The 26,680-nt window shown below is 33.8% G+C and overlaps 3 protein-coding genes across 3 annotated transcripts; 2 read left to right on the forward strand and 1 right to left on the reverse strand.

Moving 5' to 3' along the window:
- The first annotated feature begins 314 nt into the window (after positions 1-314).
- On the forward strand, positions 315-6,974 carry LOC107792730 (putative phospholipid-transporting ATPase 9). The gene is made up of 11 exons (XM_075247217.1): positions 315-1,467; positions 2,159-3,504; positions 3,748-3,858; positions 3,938-4,214; positions 4,329-4,417; positions 4,506-4,614; positions 4,750-4,953; positions 5,086-5,211; positions 5,338-5,436; positions 5,624-5,815; positions 5,962-6,974. The coding sequence occupies exons 2-11, from the start codon at positions 2,660-2,662 to the stop codon at positions 6,601-6,603; spliced, it is 2,694 nt and encodes an 897-aa protein (XP_075103318.1). The 5' UTR covers positions 315-1,467; positions 2,159-2,659; the 3' UTR covers positions 6,604-6,974.
- On the forward strand, positions 1,072-2,647 carry LOC142178010 (phospholipid-transporting ATPase 10-like). Its single transcript, XM_075247324.1, has 2 exons — positions 1,072-1,467; positions 2,159-2,647. Exons 1-2 carry the CDS (start codon positions 1,072-1,074, stop codon positions 2,645-2,647), a joined length of 885 nt encoding a protein of 294 aa, XP_075103425.1.
- A 6,032-nt stretch (positions 6,975-13,006) lies between the features above and the next one.
- Positions 13,007-19,149, reverse strand: LOC107792710 (proline-rich receptor-like protein kinase PERK9). Its single transcript, XM_016614948.2, has 9 exons — positions 18,974-19,149; positions 16,905-18,339; positions 16,359-16,769; positions 16,186-16,272; positions 15,875-15,945; positions 15,718-15,794; positions 15,469-15,616; positions 13,584-13,745; positions 13,007-13,484 (listed from the first exon to the last, which is right to left on the reverse strand). The coding sequence occupies exons 2-9, from the start codon at positions 18,073-18,075 to the stop codon at positions 13,281-13,283; spliced, it is 2,331 nt and encodes a 776-aa protein (XP_016470434.2). The 5' UTR covers positions 18,076-18,339; positions 18,974-19,149; the 3' UTR covers positions 13,007-13,280.
- Positions 19,150-26,680: the final 7,531 nt, after the last annotated feature.

A 26,680-nucleotide genomic window follows, 5' to 3' on the forward strand; every position in this document is an offset into this window, starting at 1 on the left:
ATTTTTTTTTTTTATTTATCAGTTAAAAACTTTAAATATCATTTATGCATGTGACTTACGTAAGAGCTGATGTTAAGAGATTAGTTAAAAATAGGTTATTTTTAAACCAAGTTTTGACTCTTTATTAACACGTTGCAGCCTCTGCAACATGTTGGCATATTTTTTGGCCTTTTGATACGGTAACTTGTCTCTCTCTTTTTTACAGTACTTTTTAATATTTTTTAAAAATAATTATTACTGTTACAGAATAAAAAATGAATGTAGTTTCTTTTCTCTTTAATTTCTCAAAAGCAACATGTCAAAAACACAGACAAAGATAAATCCAACAGACAGACAAATGGAAAATATTCCTGTCAAAAAGCTTCCCTTTATTTAATTTTTGAGTTTTAAACAATTCTTGAAAACTTTACTGGGAAATTACCTTTATTTTCTTTTTTCAAATGGGGTTTTGTGTTTTTGATTTCTTTATGTTTAAATGAATAGTTTAATGTCTAATTGAGCTTTGAGAGAAGAAAATGAAGCCATATGCGCGTGTAGAATCTTAAATCAAAGTCAATGTTCAAAGCTTTGTGCCAAAGGGGAAGAAATATCAAACATTTGAACAATTCTTCTCTCTTTTGTATATAACAATATGTATGTATATATATATCAGCTGTCATACTCTCTCTCTTCTTCATAACATTTATTATTTCACTTTGATTCTTTTATTTATTTCAAGCTGAACTTGAAGAATATTGAGTCATATTTGCATTTTATGTACAAAGGTTACAACTTTGTAGCTAAAACTTGTGGTTTAGGACTTCCAAATTAACTACCTACTATTTCTTCTAGCTTGTGCCTATATTGGGTCTCAAGTTTCTTCTCATTTTATGATTCTTTGAATTTGGGTTGGTTTAATTTCTTCTTTTCTCTCTTGGGTTTTGAAGGATTTAGCTAAAGTTCAAATCTTGGAACATAATTTGTCATAAAGTTGTGATCTTTATCACTTTCTTGGAAAAACTGCATTACCCTTTTGGTAGTTTTGTGATTCTCTACTGAAAAAAGATAAGTTTTTTTTTATTTGGTTAAGAAATGAGAACTGGGAGGAGAAGAAAGCTACATTTCAGCAAGATCTACTCATTTAGATGTGGGAAAGCATCATTTGTAAGTGATGATCATTCACAAATTGGAGGACCTGGATTTTCAAGAGTAGTATTTTGTAATGAACCAAGTGGTTTTGAGGCTGGGATTAGAGATTATGCAGGGAATTATGTTAGCACAACAAAATATACAGCAGCAACTTTCTTGCCAAAGTCTTTGTTTGAGCAGTTTAGAAGAGTAGCTAACTTCTACTTTCTTGTTACTGGAATCTTGGCTTTTACACCACTGGCTCCTTACTCTGCTGTCAGTGCCATTCTTCCTTTGATAATTGTTATTGGTGCAACTATGGTTAAAGAGGGTATTGAAGACTGGCGTAGAAAGCAACAGGTATTCACTTTTTTTTTCTTGTTTTGGAAAGTTTAAATTAAAGCAGATCTTACTGGTAAAAAAGATTCTTTTTTTTTTTTGGGTTAAATTCTGTTCTTCTTGTTAGTATAATGATGACATGAGTTGAAAAGTGAGGATTCATATAGCACTGCCCCAACTTGTTCGAACCTTTTTTAGTTTGCTTTTTGGCTAATAATAGTTGTTTGAAAATTGTTCTTGATGATGCTTGTTTCTGCCTAATAAGGATTTGACTGATATAATGAATTTGTTACTGGACCATGTGTGTGAATAATCTAGGATTCTTGGGATCCAACTGTCAGAGATGTGAAAGTTCTGTTTTTTGTACTATAAGTGGAAGACAAGATAGTTAATGAAATCTCTTAGGATTGTGTATATGGTAAATTTTTGAGACTCCCAAGTATAGTAAAGTTACCATTTTCCAGTGAAAGTATTATTCCCTTAGATACTGACTTTCAAATTTTTCTTTTCATTTTGGGACCAGTTTCATGATTTCTCAATTGATACTCTGGCATTTTATCTGGACTTGTTATGTATGATACAGATTCTCTGGTAGTGGAGACTCTTTTGATATACAGACATTGGTAGTTTATAAATATACTTCTGCTTATTGCCGCTTCCCTGTCCAGCACCACGCAGTTTGTCATTCGTCTTCTCGTTTTCTTCTTTTCAGGATATTGAGGTGAATAATAGGAAGGTTAAAGTACACCAAGGAAATGGAGTTTTTGATCTTTCTGAATGGAAAAATTTGAGAGTCGGTGATATAGTTAAGGTGGAGAAGGATCAATTCTTTCCGGCAGATCTTCTTTTGCTTTCATCTTGTTATGATGATGCAATTTGCTATGTTGAGACCATGAACTTAGATGGGGAAACTAATTTGAAGCTTAAACAGGCATTGGATGTTACTTCATCGTTACATGAAGATTCGCTCTTCAAAGACTTTAAGGCTTTAGTTAAATGTGAAGATCCTAATGCTAATTTGTATACTTTCGTTGGAAGTATGGAATACGAAGAACAACAGAATCCTCTTTCTCCCCAGCAATTACTCCTCAGAGACTCTAAATTGCGCAACACAGAATACATATATGGGGCCGTCATCTTTACTGGTCACGACACTAAGGTCATGCAGAATGCGACAGATCCCCCTTCTAAAAGAAGCTAGATCGAGAGGAAAATGGATAGAATCATTTACTTCTTATTTGCAGTTTTGTTCACAATTTCTTTTGTTGGATCAGTCTACTTTGGAATTGTAACTAAAGAGGATCTAGATGGTGGACATAAAAGGTGGTACCTGCAACCCGATAGATCAGAAATTTTCTTTGATCCGAGAAGAGCTCCTGCTGCTGCCGTTTACCATTTCCTGACAGCTATAATGCTGTATAGCTACTTTATTCCGATCTCCTTGTATGTATCGATCGAAATTGTTAAAGTCCTTCAGAGTATCTTCATTAATCAGGATATTAACATGTACCATGAAGAAACTGATAAACCAGCACATGCTCGCACCTCAAATCTAACTGAGGAACTCGGCCAGGTTGACACAATTCTTTCCGATAAAACTGGCACACTGACTTGTAATTCAATGGAGTTTGTCAAGTGTTCTGTAGCGGGAACTGCTTATGGACGTGGTATTACAGAAGTTGAAAGGGCCATGGCTAAAAGAAATGGATCTCCACTGCTGAAAATAGGTAAGGATCATGTTGAGGATGGTGCAGTTAGTCCTAGGAAGTCCACTGTTAAAGGCTTCAATTTTGAAGACGAGAGAATCATGAATGCGAATTGGCTTTTTGAGCCTCATTCAGATGTAATACAGAAGTTCTTCCGTTTATTAGCAGTCTGTCATACAGTCATACCAGAAGTAGATGAAGGTACAGGCAAGGTTGCATATGAAGCCGAGTCTCCAGATGAGGCAGCCTTTGTCATTGCTGCTAGAGAAATTGGTTTTGAATTCTATAAGAGGACGCAAACAAGTGTGTCGGTGCATGAATTGGATTTGGCTTCTGGACAGAGAATTGAGAGGTTAGTTAACTTAAAGCATGTTTTTTCAATATATGTTATCAGCATCTTTAGTTTTCTGAAAGAATAGCATCTTGCAGCCTAGTGCCGGTGACATTTCTTGGTGATTTTCAAAATGATGTTTAATCTCTCTGAAACACTTTAGACAATGAATGTTAATTATGTTTTTTTCTGATATTTTATACAGTGGTATGAACATAAGCCAATTTTTTTCTTAAGAGTAATCATAAAGATCTTTGTTTACAGGTCATATAAGATTTTGAACGTTTTGGAGTTTAATAGTACAAGAAAAAGGATGTCCGTCATAGTAAAGGATGAGGATGGAAAGATCTTGTTACTCTCCAAAGGTGCTGACAGGTTAGTCAAGTTGCAACTTTGCATTCGCCATAAATTCCTTAAAACTCTTATTTTAGTTACTGACCTAGTTTTAATGCAGTATCATGTTTGAAAGACTTGGAAAAAATGGAAGAGAGTTTGAAGAAGAAACAAAGGAACATGTGAATGAGTATGCCGATGCAGGTTTGAGGACCTTGATACTGGCTTATCGTAAACTCAGTGAAGAAGAATACAAAACTTTCAATGAAAAATTTTTAGAGGCCAAGAATTCAATCAGTGAAGACCGTGAAACAATCATTGACGAAGTAACAGATAATATAGAAAAAGACTTGATTCTTCTTGGTGCTACTGCTGTGGAGGACAAACTTCAACCAGGGGTAAATTCTATGAAGCCACATAACTGTTTCCGAACATTGTTGATTGATTTATATTGGTTGATAATTGACATATTTGGTTGTATATTGACTTTTCTGTTTCTATTCATGCTATAGGTTCCGGATTGCATTGACAAACTGGCTCAAGCAGGCATAAAAATTTGGGTTTTGACTGGGGATAAGATGGAAACAGCCATTAATATCGGGTATAGTAATGGATTGCGAGTTTTTGTATTTCTTATTTGATACAAGCTTTGCTTGTCCAAACAATTCTGACCAAACCGTCTTCTGCAGTTACGCATGTAGTTTGCTTAGACAAGGAATGAAGCAAATTATCATAACGCTGGAAAGCCCTGATATTAAAACTATAGAGAAAACTGGAGAAAAGAATGCAATTGCCAAGGTAAATACATCTCTACTTTTTTTGCATTGCTTGTTGAAGTAGTAGCTATAGCTACATGACTAAATACATGGAAATGATTCTTAGATTTTAGTTTTTCATATTCATGATGTTGTGTGATATATATTTTTATTACAGGCTTCAAAGGAAAATGTTTTACGACAAATTACTGAAGGGAAGGCTCTACTTACTGCTTCAAGCACGGAGGCATTTGCTTTGATCATTGATGGGAAATCTCTTACATATGCCCTAGACGATGACGTAAAAAATATGTTTTTGGACCTTGCAATCAGATGTGCCTCTGTTATATGCTGCCGTTCATCACCAAAACAGAAGGCACTGGTAAGTTGAATTTCACACTCCAGACTCTGCATTTCTGTCCTTTGGCTCTCTCAATCCTCTCTTGTATTTTATCTGTAGTTACACTTTCTAGTCTATTCTAGTGCTTAGTCTGGCTATTCCTTGGAAATATAGGTAACAAGACTAGTCAAATTCGGGACTGGAAAGATAACTTTGGCAATTGGAGATGGGGCTAATGATGTAGGAATGCTTCAAGAAGCTGATATTGGAATTGGAATCAGCGGCGTTGAAGGAATGCAGGTTCAAGAGCTTATACCTTTCTCTTGCCCCTTTGTAGCAACTTTGATGATTTTCAAATTTCTTCTTTTCTTCTACCCACCCTAATTAATTGTTCTTATCATAATTTTTTCTTGTTTTACTCATTAGGCTGTTATGTCAAGTGATGTTGCTATTGCTCAATTCCGATTTTTGGAGCGCTTGCTTTTAGTGCATGGACATTGGTGTTATAGAAGGATCTCTTCGATGGTAATCTACTCTCCTCTGATTTTCTCTTTAAAATTTGTTCTCTCATCATTATTTGGATGAGATAAAAATGTGTTTAAAGAATAAATCTATTGCCTTCCGAGGAACTGTTTCAAAACGCAAAGAAAATATTTGCAAATATTTTGTGGAGCAGTTTGGTAACTGGCTTTTTATATTTGTTTCCCTGCAGATATGCTACTTCTTCTACAAAAACATTGTATTTGGAATCACTGTGTTCTTATACGAGGCATATACATCATTCTCTGGACAACCAGCATATAATGATTGGTTTCTCTCTACTTACAACGTCTTCTTCACATCACTTCCGGTGATTGCTTTGGGAGTTTTCGATCAAGATGTATCTGCCCGATTGTGTCTTAAGGTATGTTAACACTTGATGCAGTATTCATATTTGCTTAATGCATAAGGCCTCATTACTAGTGTTTGCCAAAAACACTTCTCGGACATGACATGGAATTAAGTACTTTTTCTTAGTTTTCTAATTATTGTTATGGTATTATGTCGCAGTTCCCTTTACTGTATCAAGAAGGTGTTCAGAATCTACTGTTCAGATGGCGTCGTATAATTGGCTGGATGGTCAATGGCGCTTGCAGTGCGGTGATAATCTTCTTCTTATGCATAACAGCATTAGATCCTCAAGCTTATAAAAAAGATGGTAAAGTTGCTGGATATGCAGTTGTTGGAGCAACCATGTACACATGTGTTGTTTGGGTTGCCAATTGCCAAATGGCACTCGCTATCAGTTATTTTACCTTAATCCAGCACATTGTAATCTGGGGTGGAATTGCTCTCTGGTACATTTTCCTTCTGATTTATGGAACCATGGCTACAACATTTTCCACTACCGCGTACAAAATCTTCGTGGAAGCTTTAGCTCCAGCCCCATTCTACTGGATCATCATAATATTGGTGACAATTTCTGCTCTACTTCCCTACTTTATATACAATGCTATTCAGACGCGGTTCTTCCCATTGTATCACGGGATGATTCAATGGATAAGGTACGAGGGGAAGTCCGATGACCCAGAATACTGCCATGTGGTGAGACAGAGATCGATAAGGCCCACAACCGTAGGTTTCACTGCTCGTTCATTGGCGAGAACGAATCCTTTGGAAGATAGGAAAGAAAGGAGCAGTAGCCACAGATAACCACTGTTCAAAAGTTGGGAACTTGCTCATTGTACATGTTTTCCGAGCTGGTTCTGTACACAACTACATACATGGAGGCTACATCGTCGAGGTCCAGTTGACGCAACGCTGTACTACTGTACCATGTCTTAAATGGGCAAAGATGCCTCTCAAGTTTGTAAATTTTGTACTGGTAATATAGTATGTAATTCTTTCATTCTATACCTAGTAAAATTGTTGTTGTTGAGCACTAGAAGCAGCATAGCAAATAAGCTACTTTTAATAAGGAGAAGGATTGGATTTGTTTTTAAGTTATAAGACCCAATATTCTCTTTCAAGTTATTATCATCTGTACATTTTTTGAGCAATAAAGAATGAGCATTTCATTTGAACTCTCAAGTCTGGGCACATATTTTATCTTTCTGCAACAATAAATACTAACCAGCCCTAGTCAAATATCATCCCCATCATTGTCTAAAATTTGATCAAACAAACGAATATATTAACGTTTAAGACAGAGTCGGATCTAGAATTTCTAGAATATGGGTGCACCATTTCAGAAAGGAGAAAAAAGTAAAAATTGGGAATCGATACCTATTCCTTTGTATAAATAACTCAATATTCAACCAAATGCACCATTCATCATTTTTGACGCATGAGCGCCGGTAGATAATATTAGACAAATTCTAGAAAATACATACATAAAATACCTAGTTTGACAGAAGAGACTATGGGTTCACGTGTCCCATAATCTAAACTATAAATCCGCCTGTGGTTAAAGAAGCCATATTAGACTAAAATGACGCGACTAAACATCTTATATATACTCAAAAACCACGTCAAATATACCGAGAGAGTATAAGAGGCGAATTCTGAATTTAGAGTAGGTAAGTTTGGAGTGAGTGTGTCTATTATATATACACTACTTTTAAAAAAAATAATTACATGTATTTTTATTTAATAAGCATTGTAAAAGAGCATGTAAGAGTGTCATTGCAAGTTGAAAGATCCAAAGACTTGTATCAAATGAGTATGAAAAACATCATAATCAACTGTTTGTTTCCTTATACATGTTGAAATGCACTTTGTCTCTAAAACCTCCTCTTCATTCCCACCCCAAAAACTTCCAAAAGCAAATTCACCATTTTGAGAAAACTCTTCCAAAACCTTTTCAACTTCTTCAATACAACACAAACTTTGAAATTCAACCCTCAAAGATCCCCCATGATTTTTCAAGATTTCATCTTCATATCTTCTATTCTCAATCTTCATAGTTTTCTTGTTCCGACGTCGATCTCTCAATTTCTTTATACATTCTTTTGTTTTCTTAAACAGTTTGCATGGTAGGTTAAGCAAGAATAAGATGATGATTTGGAGGATTAAGCATTGGCAGCAGCAACATATGACAATGCAATCGGCCGCGATAATGTTTTTGTCTACCATTTTCTGCGCAAGATTGAAGCAGAGAAAGGAGAGGAAGAAGGTAATGAAGAAGGTTATAAATAGAAGTCATTTTTTGTCAAGGAATAGGTTGCTTCTCTTTTAAGAAGGGTATATTGATGTTTGAAGCATGAGAAAATGTGGTTTGCAAAGTTAAAAATGGAACTGGTAGCTTAAAGCAAAATGTGGAAGGAAGCATAAGCTGTCCTATTCTAGTTGACTTGTATTTCATATGTTCATGAATAGCTAGGAGAAGAGCTCTGCCGTTGTGACTTGCTCACATTGCCAGTCTCAAATCCCCGTAAAGGAGACGGGTTGCGATAGGTTGACAATCAACATAAAACGAGTCAATTTACGATGTATGTTTACCATACAGAATAAGTTGAGACGTGCTCACCTAGGCACTATTGGATTAAGATGTGCTTAAATGGAGCGATATGAACAGTGCAGATTTATATAGCCGAGCACAACTTACTTGGGATTGAAGCATACTTATTTGTTTGTTTATGGTTAGCTAGAAGAAGGGTTCACTCAACGGGCTTAATTATTGAGGTCTTTGTCTTTGACTTTTGCACTTACCTTCCAAAGAAAGATATAAGCTTTTCTGAATCTTGCTTTTTGTTCTATTCCTTGTGTCAATAGATGTAAAACTAAGCAAAGCAAAGCAAAAAGAAAACCTTTCCAGTTACAATTTTCTTTACGTGAATGCTAATCATTGGAGTAGAAACCTTCCCATGAAAACTAAGAAATACTAGCAAACTTATCACCAAACTTTAAAGGGCCTTTTCTCTTTCTTTTGAATCCCGTGGTCCGGCCCTTCTCCGGACCTGCACATAACGCGAGGTTAGTATACCGGGTTGCCTTTTTTTTTTTTTTTTTTTATACTTACTAGTTTTAGAATACACGCGTTGCGCCTGTACCTATCTAAATGAGAAAAAAAATTAAAAATCATTCAAATGTTTTATTAAAAATGATTTTTTGGTGCTAATGTTTGAGTTATGATAAATAAAACCGTAAGTTCCTAAAAATGAGAAATATTGATCCTATATATCAAATTCAATAAAGAAAAAAACTGCCACATAGAAGATCATCCATTAGGACTCGTTTAGTACGAGGGATAAGTGATAATAATTTCAGAATTAAATTTGAGATGAGTTTACCCCACGTTTGGTTGGTATAAAACCGCGGTATAATTAATCGCAGGATTAGTTATCCGGGGATTGTAGTGACTTTTTAAGCAGGCTGAGATCATAACAAACCCAGAATAACTAATTTCAAAATAATCTGAGATAACTTGTTTCCAACCAAACAACCCCTTGTTTTCAACTTAAGTGTATATGGACATCGCTAAGTGAACATTAGATTTTAGAGTTAATATCCAAAAATCCCCCTAAACTATCATGTTTTTGTAAGGTTACTACTTAAATAATTCGGTGTCCCCAAACCTTTCCTGAACTATATTGTCGTTCATATTAAAAACCCCTCATTACATTCTTAGATGTGCGTGTAGTACACGCTCCTAATTATTTAAAAAATGTGCCATGTAGCATTACACGTGGCTATTTAACTTAGCCTAAAACCTGCCTAAACTATTATTTTTTTTGTCAGTTACCTACTTAAACTATCCGGTGTCTCCAAAACCCCCTTGAACTATATTCCGCTATATATTAAAACCTCATGTTGGATTTTTAAAGGTGCGTCTGTCTAACTATATTAACTTATGATTTGTAAAAAGTTTTATATATAGTTTACTCATGATGTATTACTCTCAGATGAATGATTAATTTTAGAGTTTTGCCCAAAATAATATTTAATGTATTGTGTTGATTTTTTATTTAATTGTGATTGTAGTTTATGCTAAACTTCAATTGAATAAGTCCTTATTTATATTCACTTTGTAGCACAATAAAAATATAAATAAATACACATATGGTTGCATTTCTTAAAAATAATCTTATAATACATAAAATGATTACACAAAATAAAATTTCGCAAATAAAAAAATATTTGGCCAACAATTACATTTTCTAATTGCAGATTACATAAAGAAGGTTCAAGATACTCAACTATATTCTCTACAAGGAGTTGAGTTTAATAAGAAGATTTAAATTAGTATTCTTTCAACAATATGTGTAAGACACGAAAGAAGACTAAAATAAGAAAGAGAATAAATCATTTCAGAGGAAACAAAAGAGGAAGAAATCTTTTCAGAGGAAACCAGTATGGAGAACTGAACAAAAAGGGTTAAAAAATGAAGGAGAAGGTGAAAAAAAAGAAGAAAGGTAAAAATAATAAGGAAGAAAGGTGGATATAACTGAAATAAGGAGAATATTTATTAAAAAAACAAATGTGAAAGAGGATTAGGCTAATTAGCCATTATTTTCTGTCATATGAGCCATTTTGATGGGTTTTTTCAGCTGTCACGCGCTTCCAAGCGAGTGTTTACACATGTTATGTCAGGTCAGCAGGGGAGGGTTTAAGGGGGGTTTAGGATATTAACTCTTAGGAGAATTCGCCACTGAGCAGATGATATAGTGGTATTAAAAAAATACAGAAATTTTTAGAAAAAATAAATGTGATCATTTATAAAAATGATATTTATTTGATAATGTTTGGGGGTGAGGGGGGAGGGGGTAATTAGTCCTTGGTATTAGTCCTTATATTTTTTTTATTTTGTAAATCTCATGTTTTATATTATGAAAAATTTCATCTCTAACTTTCTCATCAATATATATTTTTTTTTTTTTGCAATTAATGATAGTTTTATTCAATATAAAATTTCTATCTTTCAAGTTTATTTAAATCACATTGAATTCTAATATCTTTACGTTGTCCAGGTCTAAATCCAATTGAAGTTTAATTCTTGTTTGCTCTTTTCGAACGAGAAAGAAAAACTCAAAAAACAAAAATGATGCATTTCATTCAACTCAAACAGAGATTGTGAGAAATAAAAATTCATGGAGGTATATCAACTTTCAGCCTTTAAATAGATTAATAGAAATTCCTGCCATAGGAAGATGACAATTTTTTTTAGATTTTACGTCCCAATGTATCCGGAAGTTGAATGACAAAAATTGAATTGCTTACTGTTGATGACTTCGAAAGGATATGTATGTTAATATTATTTTAGAAGGAGTCAAAATATGGAATACATGTTAAAAATCAGAATTAAAATTCTTTTTTTCATCAATTTTCGGTCGATGTTTAACTTCCATATGTGTCTATAGACAATTCTCATTTTATTTAAGGTAAGTCACATTTGATTAAAAATATTTTAATGGTTTATAATCTCTAAAATACTTTTGTAAGAAAAACAAAATAATTTGTTAAATAAGAAACTTGAGTATTTTAGTTTTTCATTTCTATTGTGAATTTATATATTTGGATTTAAGAAATTGAAAATGTTGAGAAGAGATTTTTATTATTTTAGCAGTGACTTAGATAAAATAATTGCACATCTACTATTTGCATTTGAGATAATAACTCTAACGATTTAATAAAGCACATGTATTTTTAAATTGCTAATTATACAATTAAAGTTATATTTCATAAGAAATTTAGAAAAATAATTATAAATTCCTTACTTAACTTCTATTTTATAATTGTCAAAATATTTCAAAATATGTTATATAAGGAGTTTGCTACTTATTAGCACATTACGGTTATATATTAGATGAATATTGCTTATTACATAGGAATTCTGAGTTGTGATTGTTCTTTATAATTGTTTGTTGTTGTCTAGTTATTTTTGGAGTTATAGGAGTTTTACTTTACATGAGTCTGGGGGAATGTTCAGCTCTCTGTCAATTTTTTTTTTTTTTTGTATATAATATTTACTTGGTAATAAAATATCTATAATTACCAAAAAATAAAACAAGTATACACAACAAATCATCCAAGAATAATTACAATATTTTTCAAATAATTTTCAATTTTATTAGAAATACATAATAAATAGTATTCAAATTAAATTCGCCTATCAAAAAGTTTATAGTGTTTGACACGGATAATATCTTTTAGAAAGTTTTAAACACATCTCCGATATGTATGAATTTTGTTTGGAAGGTTAAATTTCTAGAACAACAAATCCTTATTTTTTTTTCTCATAAATACTTTTTGGCTATTGTGCGGAAGGATATAGAAGAAGAAGAAGAAGAATTAATATGCACATAGTTGTAGACATAAATTGAGAGAGGACATTAAAAATAGAAAAACGTACCAATAGTGGTTTGGAATTGTCGCTTCTTAGTTTTTGTCTATAGTTTGATTAGTACACCTTATTTTGAATAGTAAAATCTAACCGGTTTTGATGGCCTAAATATTAGAGCCTAATTACTATACAGTTTAAATAAGAAAAATTTTAACATTTAAAATTTTAGTTGATCTTAAAATCCTATATATCAAAAAAAAAAATTACTAAATGACTATTTTGTCAAGTGAGAATTAGGCAAAATCTTATTAAAATTTTAATAATACAAAATATAAATGGAGTTGAACGACAAACTTTTCTAGTATAGGCAAAATTTTATTGACTACAAAAAGAAGTCTCCTAAACCTAAACCTAAGAAGGAGAATGGAGAAATTTAGTACTCCAAAATATAAATGGAATTAGAAAGACACTTTCCTAGAGTGTAGTGAACGTTTAGGCAAAATTGTATTAACAACAAATGACTATTCCTAAATTGTAGGGAAATTAGTTAAATAATTATACTTAAATATTAATGAAATACTCAAATTATTATATTGTCCAATATTACCTACATATTTTAAAGAGTAAAAAGAGCGAACGATATTTCGCTAAGGGTTTTCGTGCTTTTAATACAGTAAAGATAAAAGATATTGATTTTCTTATCTCTCTCTTTCTGTTTTTTCCCTGCTTTTCTATTTTTCCATTTTTTTTATTCGCGGAAACCGGGGGAGAAGGGGGTGGTAAAGCTTTTAATCTCAAGACATGTAAGTCTCATCAAAATTAACATTTCCACCATTTTGAGAGGAACAAATACATTGAATAAACCTTTTGAAAGAACAAATATTGGAGAAGACAAAAAAATTCCAGTTACTTACAGGAAAAATTGCTACCAAAATAGCAGGGCCTAAATGTAAGTCAACAAAAAAATGAATCTACTTACAAAACCTAACCAACGACTAAGTAAAACCTCGAAGGGGCAATGGTATACCTCTCAACGTAGGCGATTTTGATCTATAAACAGATACATACACTTGCTTTAGCAAGGCCTTTTGGTTGTGTGCTATAGTAACTATACCCTATCTTCAGCCGATTCTCCACTATGGTGTGTACCTTGACTGAAAAAATCAGAACTAAAATCTGGACTACCAAATGCCATCCTTCGAAACAATCTTATTTCTGCAGATTGTTCTGCAGTGTTATATATCGTACTTTCACCAACTTTCATCCCATTTGACAGATCAGAAATATTCAAACTATCAAAAGCTCTCACGATCTGCAAAGAATAAGAACGATTGGAACGTAAATTCCTCTTCATGACAAGTCTTAACGGTGTTTCAGGTGTAGGATTTTAGTGAAATCAAGAATCGGTTACCTGTCCCATTCCTGGTCTCTTAACAGCCGAGTGGCGCACACAAGCTGCAGCTGCTTCAATCAGTTGAAACATCTCGGTTGCAACATAATTATTCTCTAGGCGTGGATCTGCCAACTGATCAAATTCCCCTTTGTCGAGTGCATGATTAAACAAAGGCCGAGCCTGGAAAAGAAAAGAAGATCAAATTGCAGCATGACTCACAAAGTTTTACATTGATACGACTGCAAAAACAATGTTAGGCTGATTCGAAGTTAGGTCCTGTGATTAGTACCAGAATTCAGTTCTAACTGAAAGAATTAGTCTTTTCAGAAACTTCCTACATAGAAGAATGACTGCCATACTTAGTTAGGAAATACAGCTGTAAATTAGGCTACTGACTAAAAATGAAACCAAACGGAAATAAGTGTCATTTTTAGTGGAAGCCTTCTGCTCAGAGTAATATCCAAGAAAATATGCAGACTATAACAACAACAACAACAACAACAACAACAACAACAACAACCCAATATAATCCCACTAGTGGGGTCTGGGGAGGGTAGTGTGTACGCAGATCTTACCCCTACCCTGGGGTAGAGAGGCTGTTTCCGATAGACCCTCGGCTTCCTCCCTCCAAGAACTACCCACCTTGATCTTGGGGTGACTCGAACTCACAACCTCTTGGTTGGAAGTGGAGGGTGCTTACCACTAGAGCAACCCACTCTTGTCAAAATATACAGACTATGCATTTCTTAAATGTCATCAACACCGAATTGATAGGAAAACATAACTAAAAGCACGTATTAAGCAAAAGTTAGCTAACCTCTTATGCTTAAGTATAAAGTTTATCATTCAAAGTTTTGAAATTCACCAATTCAAAGTATTTTAGAATAACACATTATTAAATGGATTTACAATAACTGTAACACTTTAATGCGGGTAATAATGGAGTAGTCTAGTGTGTGTGCAGGCTGGTCTGGGCATGGCCGTATTAAAAAGTTCTAGGTAACATGCCAGGTATAAGAAACGGAAAATTATATGGACTCAAATGTACCCGTACAATACCGAAACACTCCAAAAATGAAGCACCAAATCTGTGTAATTAGTACACAACCGACTTAAGATTTCATCTCAACCACTTAGTCAAGTAAGCTGCAAATAAGTTGGAATAGAGTCAGAGCACCTTAATATCTTATAACATCAAATCTGTCTCCACCCTTTTCTTGCCTTCTATATATCACTAAAGGATATTAAAAAGTACTATTTTTCATGAACAAGAAGAGCAGCACTCTCAGCAATTTGTATTTGGTCATTGTTTTAAAAATTAAGCTTTTCAGCAATTTTGTTTAAGTTTAAGTAGGCAACTATACAGTAACAAGTTCTGTTGCAACACTCTATTCCCTAAAGTTTAAAAGGACACACATACTTTCCAGAGGCAAATATTTTGATAGTTTCTCCACCCTATGTTTCCAGGATAGAGGTCTGAATTTCGTTAAAAGGAACTTCTAGCATAGAAACCTCATGCTACTCAGAACATTGGCTGGCTAATGTGCTAGAACAAAGAAACCTAAAAGAGAAAATATTTTCGAAGAGGTGCGACTAGACAATTGCTGCATACAAGCAGTGTAGTACCAATGGCGATTTCTTCAAACATCATCCACCAAGTTTTCGTACAGTGTGGAAAATGACAGGGTGAATCACATATCCGTTTTAATATGAAATGTAGAGGTTATCCTAGTGAAATGGACAAAAACAGTACTTGTACTCTGCGCATGCAGATATGTTAACTTGTAACTACGACAAAAAATCAAGACATAATTCTCACATAACATGGAGAGAGGCTGATGAAAGAGACCTCATGCGACTTTGGACTAAGAGAAAGAAGAGATTGGTTTGGCTACAAACATACCCACTCAACTAGACTCTCCTCCCCTAAAGGCTGAGATGTATCAACAGGCTTCCGTCCAGTAATTAGCTCCAGAAGCACAACCCCAAAAGAATATACGTCGGATTTTTCAGTCAGCTTGCCGCTTGATGCATATTCAGGAGCCATGTAGCTGAAAGGATCCAAGGAATTAGAATAGACACATAGAAAGAAGGAATGTAGTGCATTATTTCCTATTTTCCAATTAGTGTTAATTTTGGTGCAGGAACATACCCAAATGTTCCAACAACACGTGTTGTAACATGAGTGTTTGCATCCTGAGCTAATTTTGCTAAACCAAAATCAGAAACCTGTGGGGAAAAAAAAAGAATTGTAAGGCAGTTTACGAGTGAAAGAATGTGAATAATGGAGTTTGAGGATGTTGACATACCCGAGCCTCGAAGTTACTATCCAAAAGAATGTTTGATGATTTAATGTCTCTGTGGATAATTCGGGGATTGCCTGTTATCACCAAGAGAAATGAACAACACAAAAGAAGAGTGATAATAATGAAATCCATAGTTAAAGAATGCAAAAAAAAAAAAAAAAAAGGTTAAACAATGATAAATAGAATAAGTGCACCGCGTAAATATTACAGGCAACAAGAACAAAGGGGTTGTGTATTACAGATCAGACCAATAGAATAAACAAAGAGAATATAATCAACCATAACTATAAGAATAAAGGAAGAGAGAAAGTTACAATCTTCATGCAGATAAGCTATTCCACGAGCTGCACCAACAGCAATCTTAACACGTGTTGTCCAATCCATAACAGGCCTTCCAGCCGCTGTAAATTTCATGTATCCACATCTAGTTTTAGTGACCAAATGTCAAAAGTAAGTTTTGAAAGAAAAATAAAAGATTTGTATTTACCATGAAGATGAAAGTAAAGGGTGTTATTTGGGACATAGTCATAAACAAGGAGCCTTCTACTCTCAGAAATGCAATAACCTACAAGGGAAACCAAATGGCGATGGTGTACTCTACTGATGATTTCAACTTCAGCTCTGAACTCCCGGTCTCCCTGGCGCCCACCAATATCTAGTTGCTTTACTGCTACATCCCTCCCATCTTCTAGATATCCTTTGTATACAGAACCAAATCCGCCCGCCCCCAACAAATTCTCAGCCGAGAAGTCATTAGTAGCCTTAACTAGTTCTTCATAGGTAAACCATATCTTTGAATTTCCCAATCCACCAGATCCTGCAGGAGAAATTAGGAAATTGGAGGCAGTTCCGTTTCCAGTCCCAGGTGTTGATTCTTGTATCTTCAATAAGACAGACTCTGCACATAATTTGCACTCTTCTCAGATTGTAATTTATATTTTTGAACCACAAATATTACATTGATGTTGCTTGAGAGCATCTGAAACATTTATTGACGTGCTAATGAATGATATACTAGCTAGTGAAAAATTACCAGATTGTGGGGTGGAGCCAACAGAGGTTGGCATGACATTCTCGCCATTGAGGAGAAAAGCCTTTTTCTTTCGCTTCCACATGCACCAACCCACTGCTCCAATAATACTAAGCAATAAAACAGCAAGAACAACGCCAATGGCAACTGTACCTCCAGTCCCTATGCCGCTACTACTCGGACTGTTTGAGCTATCCGCTGCATTATTACTTGACCTATTGGTAGTGGTGCCATCTGAAGGAACTGGTGGTGAAGGAGGTGGAGTTTTAGGAGGTTCCAAGGACGGTGTAGGAGGTGAACTTCGTGGTGGCGTAAATGCTGGCGATGGAGGTGAATTCGCAGGTGGGGGTGGTGAAGGGGGTGAAATTTTAGGAGGGTCAGAGGCTGGGGCAGGAGGTGAACCTTGTGGTGGTGGAGAAACTGGTGATGGAGGTGGATTCACGGGCGAAGGTGGCGGAGGGGATGAACCTTCCGGAGATTCAGGAGATTGTGGTGGTGGAGTAGGATCCGGATTCTGTGGAGGTGGCGGAGAAGATGTAGGTGGCGGATCAACTTTTGGTGGTGGTGGAGATGAACTTGGAGGAGTGGCTGGTTGTGGTGGAGGTGAGATAGGTGGAGGAGGATCAGCTTTTGGAGGCGGTGGAGGTGAATTTGTTGGAGGAGTTGGTTCTGGAGGAGGTGAGGTAGGTGGAGGCTCAACTTTCGGAGGTGGTGAGGAACTAACTGGTGGGCTGGATGGAGGAGGAGAACTAGTAGGCGGAGGAGACACCGGTGGTGGTGAACTAGTAGGCGGAGGAGAAGATTGAGGTGGCGGTGAACTAGCAGGCGGAGGAGAAGGTTTAGGTGGAGGCGAGGAAGGTAAAGGGGGAGGACTAAAAGTCGGAGTTGTATCATTTGTTGGAGGAGCGGAAGCTGTTGGTGGAGAAGCCATCGGAGGAGGCGATGTCACGTTAGGAGGGGATTGCGGTAGAGGTGGTGAGGCCGGGGAAGGAGACGTTGCATTTGTCGGAGGAGCAGATTGAGGAGGCAAGGTTGGAGGAATCGAAGACACGGGTGGTGCTGTTGCATCAGGCTGAGATGCAGGGGCCGGAGAAGAAAGCTGAGGAGGTGGAGTTAAGACAATTGGCGGAACAGGAAATGGTGCAGAAGTTGGAGGTGGAGAAACAATTGACATCCCACCACCACCAAAACTAGCTAAATTTACACCATCTCTTAGATACTATCAAACTCTCCAAACATCAATGAAAATTACCACTATTCCAAGAATTCTACTCGAAGTTCAGACTTGCTCTAACTGATTTTTCCCCAAAAAGTTATCCAAATATGCAATAAATTGGTCTTTCCTATGTTAAAATTGGTATCCTAGAAGATACAAATTTGTAAACCTATTCACTCCCAAGAGAGATAAAGCAATCCACTCCAGTTCCAAGCAAAACACCTAGGAATTTCAGAACAAAAACCAACAAAAGATTCAAACTTTCACGAAATTCAACTCATTAAACATGTGGGCTGCCAAAAAACAACAAAAAAGACTCGATCTTTAAACAAATTCAATCAGAATTCATATTGACCTTTACCTAATTCATCAGATACATAGATTAGCGAATTCTTATACTACAACAACATACCCAGTGTATTCCTACAGTGTGTGGTCGGGAGGATAGTGTGTACGCAGACCTTACCCTACCTTGTGGAGGTAGAGAGGCTGTTTCGAGAAGACCCTCAGCTCAAGATACATTACCAAATTATTATCAGAATCAAAATCCCAATCTTGAACAAACTTACCAAATCAAGAAACTGAGATTACTTACAACCCTTATAGCAAAAAAAGAAAAAACCCAGATCACCAAATGTAGAATCAATAAATACCAAGATCACCTCATAGAAAACTACAAAAACCCAAATACCCAAATCAAGAAAAGACAGATAAAAAAAATATTTCCAATGTAAATTCACACATAAAAATTCAATCTTTCTAACCAAAAATCTAAATTAGCAAGAACCATAGAAGTAAATCCAATTGTGAAGATAACAATTAGATAAACCAAAAAAGGGAATTTCTTTTCTTTTACCTTTTTTTTTTTATGGCAGTGGCATGATCAAATGCAAGAACCAATCTTTAAAATACAAAAACCACAAAAAAGAAAATTTATGTAAACCTGGGAAGTTCAGACTCAAAGGGTGAACACGGAAAGTGGGGTCAGATAAATCCAATTTCTAGTGTGCCCCAACAGTGAAAGCGACAACCTTTTACACGTTGAAAACTATATGTGTATTTATATGAATATGATGTTTTAGATGGTGTCATATAAAAGTCATTTTTGTTATGATTATTAAATTAGTTTTTCTTGCTTCTTAAAACGTCAACATCAAAATGCACAACATTTAAAGGTAAGGTTGCGCAACGTTGCAGCTAATGATAATCAAACTTGTTGCTTTGGCTTTTTCACAAGCCTAAAATTTTCTACTCTATATTAGTAGTATTATTTTATGTTCGGAATAACATATTTTGATTTTAAGGAGTATGGATTCAATCTTTAGATTTTTATCATTAAATTAATTAGTTTTAAAATTATGAGGTCAAAAATTACGATTTATTAATATTTTAATAATTTTTTCATATATTTTTATGTCCGGTATCCATAATTTTAAGTTCATACAAACCCAATTTATATTCTCCATATACCAGTGATTGCTATCTTTCACTAGCGTAAATACTAAGTAACTCTATTTATAAATACTTAAGAGCCCGTTTGGCCATGAATTTTTTTTCTTTTTTTCGAAAAATTTTCACTTTTTTTCGAAATCAGTGTTTGGCCATAAAATTTTCAATTTCACTTGAAAATAAATTTTGAAATTTTTTTAAAAATTTGAAAAACTCCAAAAAGCTGTTTTTCAAAATTTTCACTCAGATCACTTACAAAAATTCAAAAACAACCCAAAATTATATTGATGTCCAAACACAATTCTAATTTTTAAATAGCATTTTCACTTAGAAAAAAAATTTCATTTTTTTTTAAAATTTTACAATTCTTATGTCCAAACGCCAACTAAGACATGAAAAGGTCATCTAGTATTTTTTTTAAACTCAAATATTATCTTTAGGTCAACACCCTTGTGCATGAAATCTCTAGTCTTTATTACCACTACATCGACATCTATTTTTAACTAAGTGGAGTTATTATCTTTTTCCTTTTTAACTCCACTTCAGTCGTCAATAGAATCAACAATTGACTTTCACTTACTAACCTTAAACCACAAATTATGATTGCCGATGTATTTTACCAACTAAATACATCTCTCTTGTCTTATTAGTTTTTGTAACTAAATTGATATCAGTAACGCATAATTTTGTATCAAGGAATCCTCACGAGACCTTAAATAAATCCATATAGTTAGAAATACTAGACCAAAAATTAGTATAATTAAGGAAAGCTGAAAGCCTAAGAAATCAATAATATGTTGCATTTTCATAGATAGTCGTTTGCTCTTTTTAATAGTTGTACATAATATGTAGTAAAAATAGTATGTGGTAGCTAATTTTCTGACTGGTAATTGAACAATAGCTCGCATTATAAAGTCATTGAAAAATAGCCACTATTTTATGCGGAGATAAAATCTGGACAACAATACCTTATCTGAAACACGAAAAGTTCCAGCATAATATGCTGGATTATGGAGCTCATGCATATAAACTTCCAGTATATTATGTTACTCCAGCAGATTATGAAATTCCAACACAATATGCTGGAATTTCATATGTAAAAAATTCAAACTTTTGCATATTATGCTGGAACTTTTTCGTATTTTAAGTGTGTTTTTGTTCAGATTTTATTTTTACATGAAAAAATGGCTAAATTTTTATTACTTTTGAAACGATGGTTAATTTGTAATTATCAGTTATAAATCAGGTTATTTCTACATGTCATACGAAACAAGCTTAGAAATCTCGAATTTGATTCTTTATATAATTGAGCAACTTAAATTATTTTCACTTTTAGGGTGATAAAAATAACATTTTTTAGACAACAAGACAAAAAAAAATTAATATTTTTTTGTCCAAACTTGATTTTTACTAACTCGTCATATATACTTTGCTTAAAATTCCTTCTTTTTCGTTGTCAACATTGTAAATGCCAGTACTTAGAAAATTCTTAGTGTGATACTTGTTTATCACAATTTACTGTAAATAGATAGTAGTATATAATTAGGTGTACGTAGACTCCATTCCTGGCTAAACTGCAATAAACCAAGAGAATTTTCGATCATGACTGGAGTGAAATGCAATAAATACTACTATAAATAATTTCTTTTGTGCCTTAAAAATTAAAATAAAAAATTGTCATATACTACTTATTATGAAAATCTTTCCAACTATGTGACTTAACTTTAAATCAATTCCACCGTTTACCAAGCCAAAATAATTACTAAATAAAAAGAAAAATCGCCCCTTTGACCTTGTCAACGAATAGATGTGGCGTTCAATGTGGGCACATTAAAAGATAAAAATAAAATAAGATAAACGAAAATAAAATATGAGCTCATTAATGGTTTTTTTAAAGTTGAAATTTAATGAGTCTGAGCTTCATTTGCAAACTCAAGAAAAATTAGCGAGACCAAATTGAAGTTTTTTTTTTTCAATTTTTTTAATTACATACAAGTAATATTAAAATTTTCAAAATATTTCTGGTATGGCACACAGAGCCAAAGGATGCTGTTAATATTTGATTGATAACATGACTTCAATTATTAGTATTAGGTGCCTCTATTTGCATATTGTTTAAGAAAAATCATACATTACTTAGCTTAGCTAAGCAAACATTAATTTGTCAAACCTTTTTTTGTTGCTTTAATCAATATGGTCCTACATCAATTATGTGCTGATGATTCCTTAAAATTCTTAGTTATTATGAAACAGAAGTTTTTCTTAAAATAATTTGTATAGAAAAATTCAATCAAGATAATTACTAATTAAATCAGGTCATATATGTTTGATTTTTCAAGGCTGTTTTTATTTTTTACTTTAATCTAGTAATTGACAGTTATATGCTTGTTGTCATTAAAAAAATTAAAACTCATTTATTTAGTTACAGAAGGAATATCATTAAAATGATGTTCTAGTATTAAATAAAGATTCCACTTGCTGGAACATTGTTGTTTTAATTTTTGTAAGCAAATTGTTAGAATTTTAGACATTATGTACTTTGAATAGAAAAAAAAAAGTAATCTTCTTTGGACAACTTAGATGTCTCAATCTGATTATAACAATCAAATAAGTAATAGTTATCACAATTCTTATATGTGACCCAAAAATTTCAACGTTGGTTATAAAGGTTAGAGAAATACGCAAAGTATCAAATTACAATTTTTGTTTTCCAAAGATATTAGAAAAAAATTGGGAAAATAATATTTCAACCAATGAAGAGACTTTCTCTTAAAATAAATAGAAAATAAAAGGGATGAAAGCTCCCTTTACCTCCAAATACAAACAAAGCAAAAAACAAGTTTTCTAGTTGGTTGATGTTGAACTATTCTATTCTATTCTATTCATTGACTTTGACTGGAATTTATTTATTTATTTATCCAAATCAACTTATTAAAATATTATAACGCGTTATTTTTGTTCTGATTTTTGTTAGCATTTATGGTGATTTATTCCCTGATTCCCTAAATGACAAATCCTCATGGGATTCTCACAGTCTATTAATTAATTAAATCCTTAGTAATAGTGACATTATTTAATTTAAAATTTTAAGATTAACTTATTACAACTTGTAGTGTTTATTTTCAAATCACCTTTGTTCTATACGTGGTTGTGCACGTGAGTGACGGTCAAAGTCTAACTTTTACATGCACAAAGTACAAACCCAATTAGTATTTTAATGTAAATCCAAACATATCATGTCACTTTCATGGTATTCTAACTTTTTTATAGATAGTTCTTTTTCTCTAATAAATTATCAATGCTTTTCGATTTTTAAATATTAGTCGTTTTGACATTCTAAATTTGTTTCAAAGTATATTACTATGTTTTCAAAAATAATATTTTTTTTTCCCAAATCTATTTTCAATTAAAGAAGTGTTGATTAAATGAGCGTTATTGCGAACAAAATTGATGGGGTAAAAAATGGGTTTTTACATAAATAACCAGCTTAATTAAGTGTTTATTTTTTTTAGAAATGTACATAGATTGTACTCTAATTTTACATGGTTATACATATATTATTCATATATTATACATTCACCGACTGTTTTTAGTTTAAACGATTGGATAAATAATTATTTAAAATTAATTCTTCTAAAAATATTATACTCGCCGGACCATACATTGAAGTTAAACTCCTCAATTTTACTCACTTTCTATAAAAATCACTTCATATGGCCCAACATATGCCCATATATCATGTTAATAGTTAAGGAAAAAAAGCATAAAAATGACATTCTTCTCTTCTTTTTTCTTTTTTTGACGAAGAAAGGAACACGATTGAGTGTCTGTCAAATGAGCGAGTCATTGACCTGATTCCTACAAGGAGGTAACTTTACTTATTCAATAAAGTACATAATTTTTCACTAGTTTTCTTGAGCAAATTATGTCTTGCTTTTTTGGGGGGAATCTTAAGTAAAACGAAATGGGAATCACGTACTTTTGTTAAGTGGTTAATTGTCGGTGGAACAAAATGTGGGCTTTCTCCTATTTTTCTTTTTTCTCATTTTGAATAATAACAAATTTGAATATTGGCTGAATTTGTGGGTCTAATTGCATGTAGACAGTAATGCATTTTTGCACACTTTCTTTTTACGCACTTTGTTAGGAGCATATTTGTAACGACCCAACTTCATAATAGGACGTGATAGCGCCTAACGCCGTCGCTAGGCAAGCCAACTGTGAACTAGTCACGTGATTTTTTTTTTTTAACAAATTCTTTTCCAAGTAATTACACTTTCCTTAATTTAAAAAGAATTTGAGATATAACAAATCTAAAATAAATAACACGAAAGCAACTGTGTGCAACCATATTGATAGAATAAAACCAAAACCGCAAGTCTACTAGTGTGTGTCTAAACCGGGCATCACAAGTGTATGAGCATCTAGTAGAATATACAAAAGAATACTAGTCTACTGTCCGAAGTGAAATAGACAGAAAAATACAATCAAAAAAAGACTCGGGTTGCTGCAAAACGGGCTCAGAAGGCAGCTCACCGTGAAGCCTCGAAGTGGTAATCAAGTGCGCGCTGGACTGATATCCAGATGCACCTGCCTCAGATCCTGCACATTTAAGTACAGAAGTGTAGCGTGAGTACATAAACAACATGTACCCAATAAGTATCCAGTCTAACCTCGAATAAGTAGTGACGAGGGGTCGACTTTGACGCTCATTATGGGCTAACAATAATATGTCAAAATTTACAACTAAGCATGGATTTCGTAAATAATACTGAAAACTCAATAACAGAAAATAATAAATAATTCTTTCACAAGTACTAAGTCCCGAATTTATTTTCATCATTTAACAATTTATATCTCAAGCCAATGAAGCAATATCAATTATAAAATGATTCCAAAGATGTATTATGCGCAAATTATGCCGAGGTTGTACGGCCCGATCTAATATAAATATTTAAATTGTGCACTGCCGAGAGTCGAACGGCACGAACCATAGATGCATCTATCTTCTACGGAGGCGTTCGACCCGCTCCATAAAGAAAAATACTTTAAAGAAATAGACATTCTCAATAACAATCAAGTGTTTCATCCACAACTTCAAGTAAATGAAATTTAACCTTTTAAAAATTCCTTTATAAGTTTTCAATCTAACTTAAGCAATTAAATTAACATTTAAGGGTGCAAACATCTCAAGTATAGCATGATATGGGTCTTAGACTACCTAGGCAATAGCATAATTAGTAGCTACGTACGGACTTTCGTCACCTCGTGTGTACATAACCCCCTAAGGGTGGCAAGTGGGCCGGTCCAGGCCCAGGACCGCAGGCCAAATGGGCCAAACGGGCTAAATGGGCCAGGACCGTTTGGCCCGGTTTTAGTGGACCTGGGCCGGTCTCGTGGGTCGGTCCTATGATTTGGGCCCACCAGGCCCGGGACCATTTAGCCCGCCAGGGACCGGGACCGGACCGGTCCCTTAGCGGGCCAAACGGTTCCTTTTTCTTTTTTTTTAAAAAAATATAGTCGTTGGGCTGTCAAAAATAGCCGTTGGCTATTTATAAAATAGCCATTTAACCCCCAATATTCCCTCCCCCCCCCCCACACACACATTGTTTTAACCCCAAACTTTTTATAATTACATTTTTTTCCTATTTTCAACTATAAATACCCCCTCATTCTTTTATTTTTTCTTACAAAATCATCAATCTATCACAATCTCTCTCTAATTTCCTTCTATAATTGCTATTATTGCTTACTTTATTGTTACTAAGTGTATAATAATTAATATTATTTGATATATATATATATATATATATATATATATATATATATATATATATATATCGAATATAGCTTATACTATACTATATGTACATCTTATACAACTTATATACTATACACTTAGTATATATATACTTTTTAGTAGTAACATGAAATGACCAAAGTATGGTACTTTTTAGCTAGTATAAATATGGAATGATAGAAGATTAAGTTTTAGCTCAACTCAGTTTTAGTTGAAACTGTAATCTGAGTTGAGCTAAAACTTGATCTTCTATCATTCCATATTTATACCAGCTAAAAAGTACCATACTTTGGTCCTTTCTGCAACAAATAAAGATATATATATATATATATATATATATATATATATATATATATATATATATATATATATATATATCGATATAAGATGTATATATAGTATAGTATAGTATAGTATATATACTAAATGTATAATATATATATATATATATATATATATATATATATATATATATATATATATATATATATATAGTTATATTCGATATAAGATGTATATATAGTATAGTGTATATATATGTTAAATAAAATTTAGGTCACAATTCTATAATAAAATTTACAAAGCATCGCTTTAGATATTTTTTTTAACATCCTTTTGTCTCTAATATTTATTTAGTTTTTTTATAAAAAAAAATCTGTTGGGCCCACTTAGCCCATTTAGCCCGTGGGCCGGGACCGTTTAGCCCGGGACCAAATGGTCCCGGTCCCGATCCCGGGCCGATTCCTACAAAAAGACCGTTTAGCCCAGGACCGTTTGGCCCGTTTAATTTGGGACCAGACCGGGACCGTTTGGATCGGACCACTTGGCCCGTTTAGGTCCGGGACCGGCCCACTTGCCACCCTTATAGCCCCTCCACAAATAGAAACACATGTTAATCGATTCACCTATGGGGATAATTCCCTCTTATAAGGTTAGAAAAGAGACTTACCTCGTCTCAAAGCCTACTATCTGGCCAAGGTTGTGCTCAAACCCTCAATTTGGTGCCAAACGAATCGAAACTAGTCAAAAATTATATAAAATGATCAATACATGTTCAAAAGTTCATATCTTAATTATCAAAGTGATTTCCCAAGCATATTTGAAAAATCCCAAAAATTTACCCCGGGCCCACGTGCCCGAATTCTGAAAATTTTCGGAGAAGGTTGTTACCATGACATTATGAATTCAAATATATGATTTTCACTAGGTTCCTTAACAAATTTCGTGGTTAAATCTCCTCTTTATCAAAACCTAGATTTTCACCTAAACCCCAAGATTTTCACTAATTTACATATTATAATCTACCCATAAACT

This window comes from Nicotiana tabacum, chromosome 24, assembly GCF_000715075.1.
Source record: "Nicotiana tabacum cultivar K326 chromosome 24, ASM71507v2, whole genome shotgun sequence".
Lineage (NCBI taxonomy): Eukaryota > Viridiplantae > Streptophyta > Magnoliopsida > Solanales > Solanaceae > Nicotiana > Nicotiana tabacum.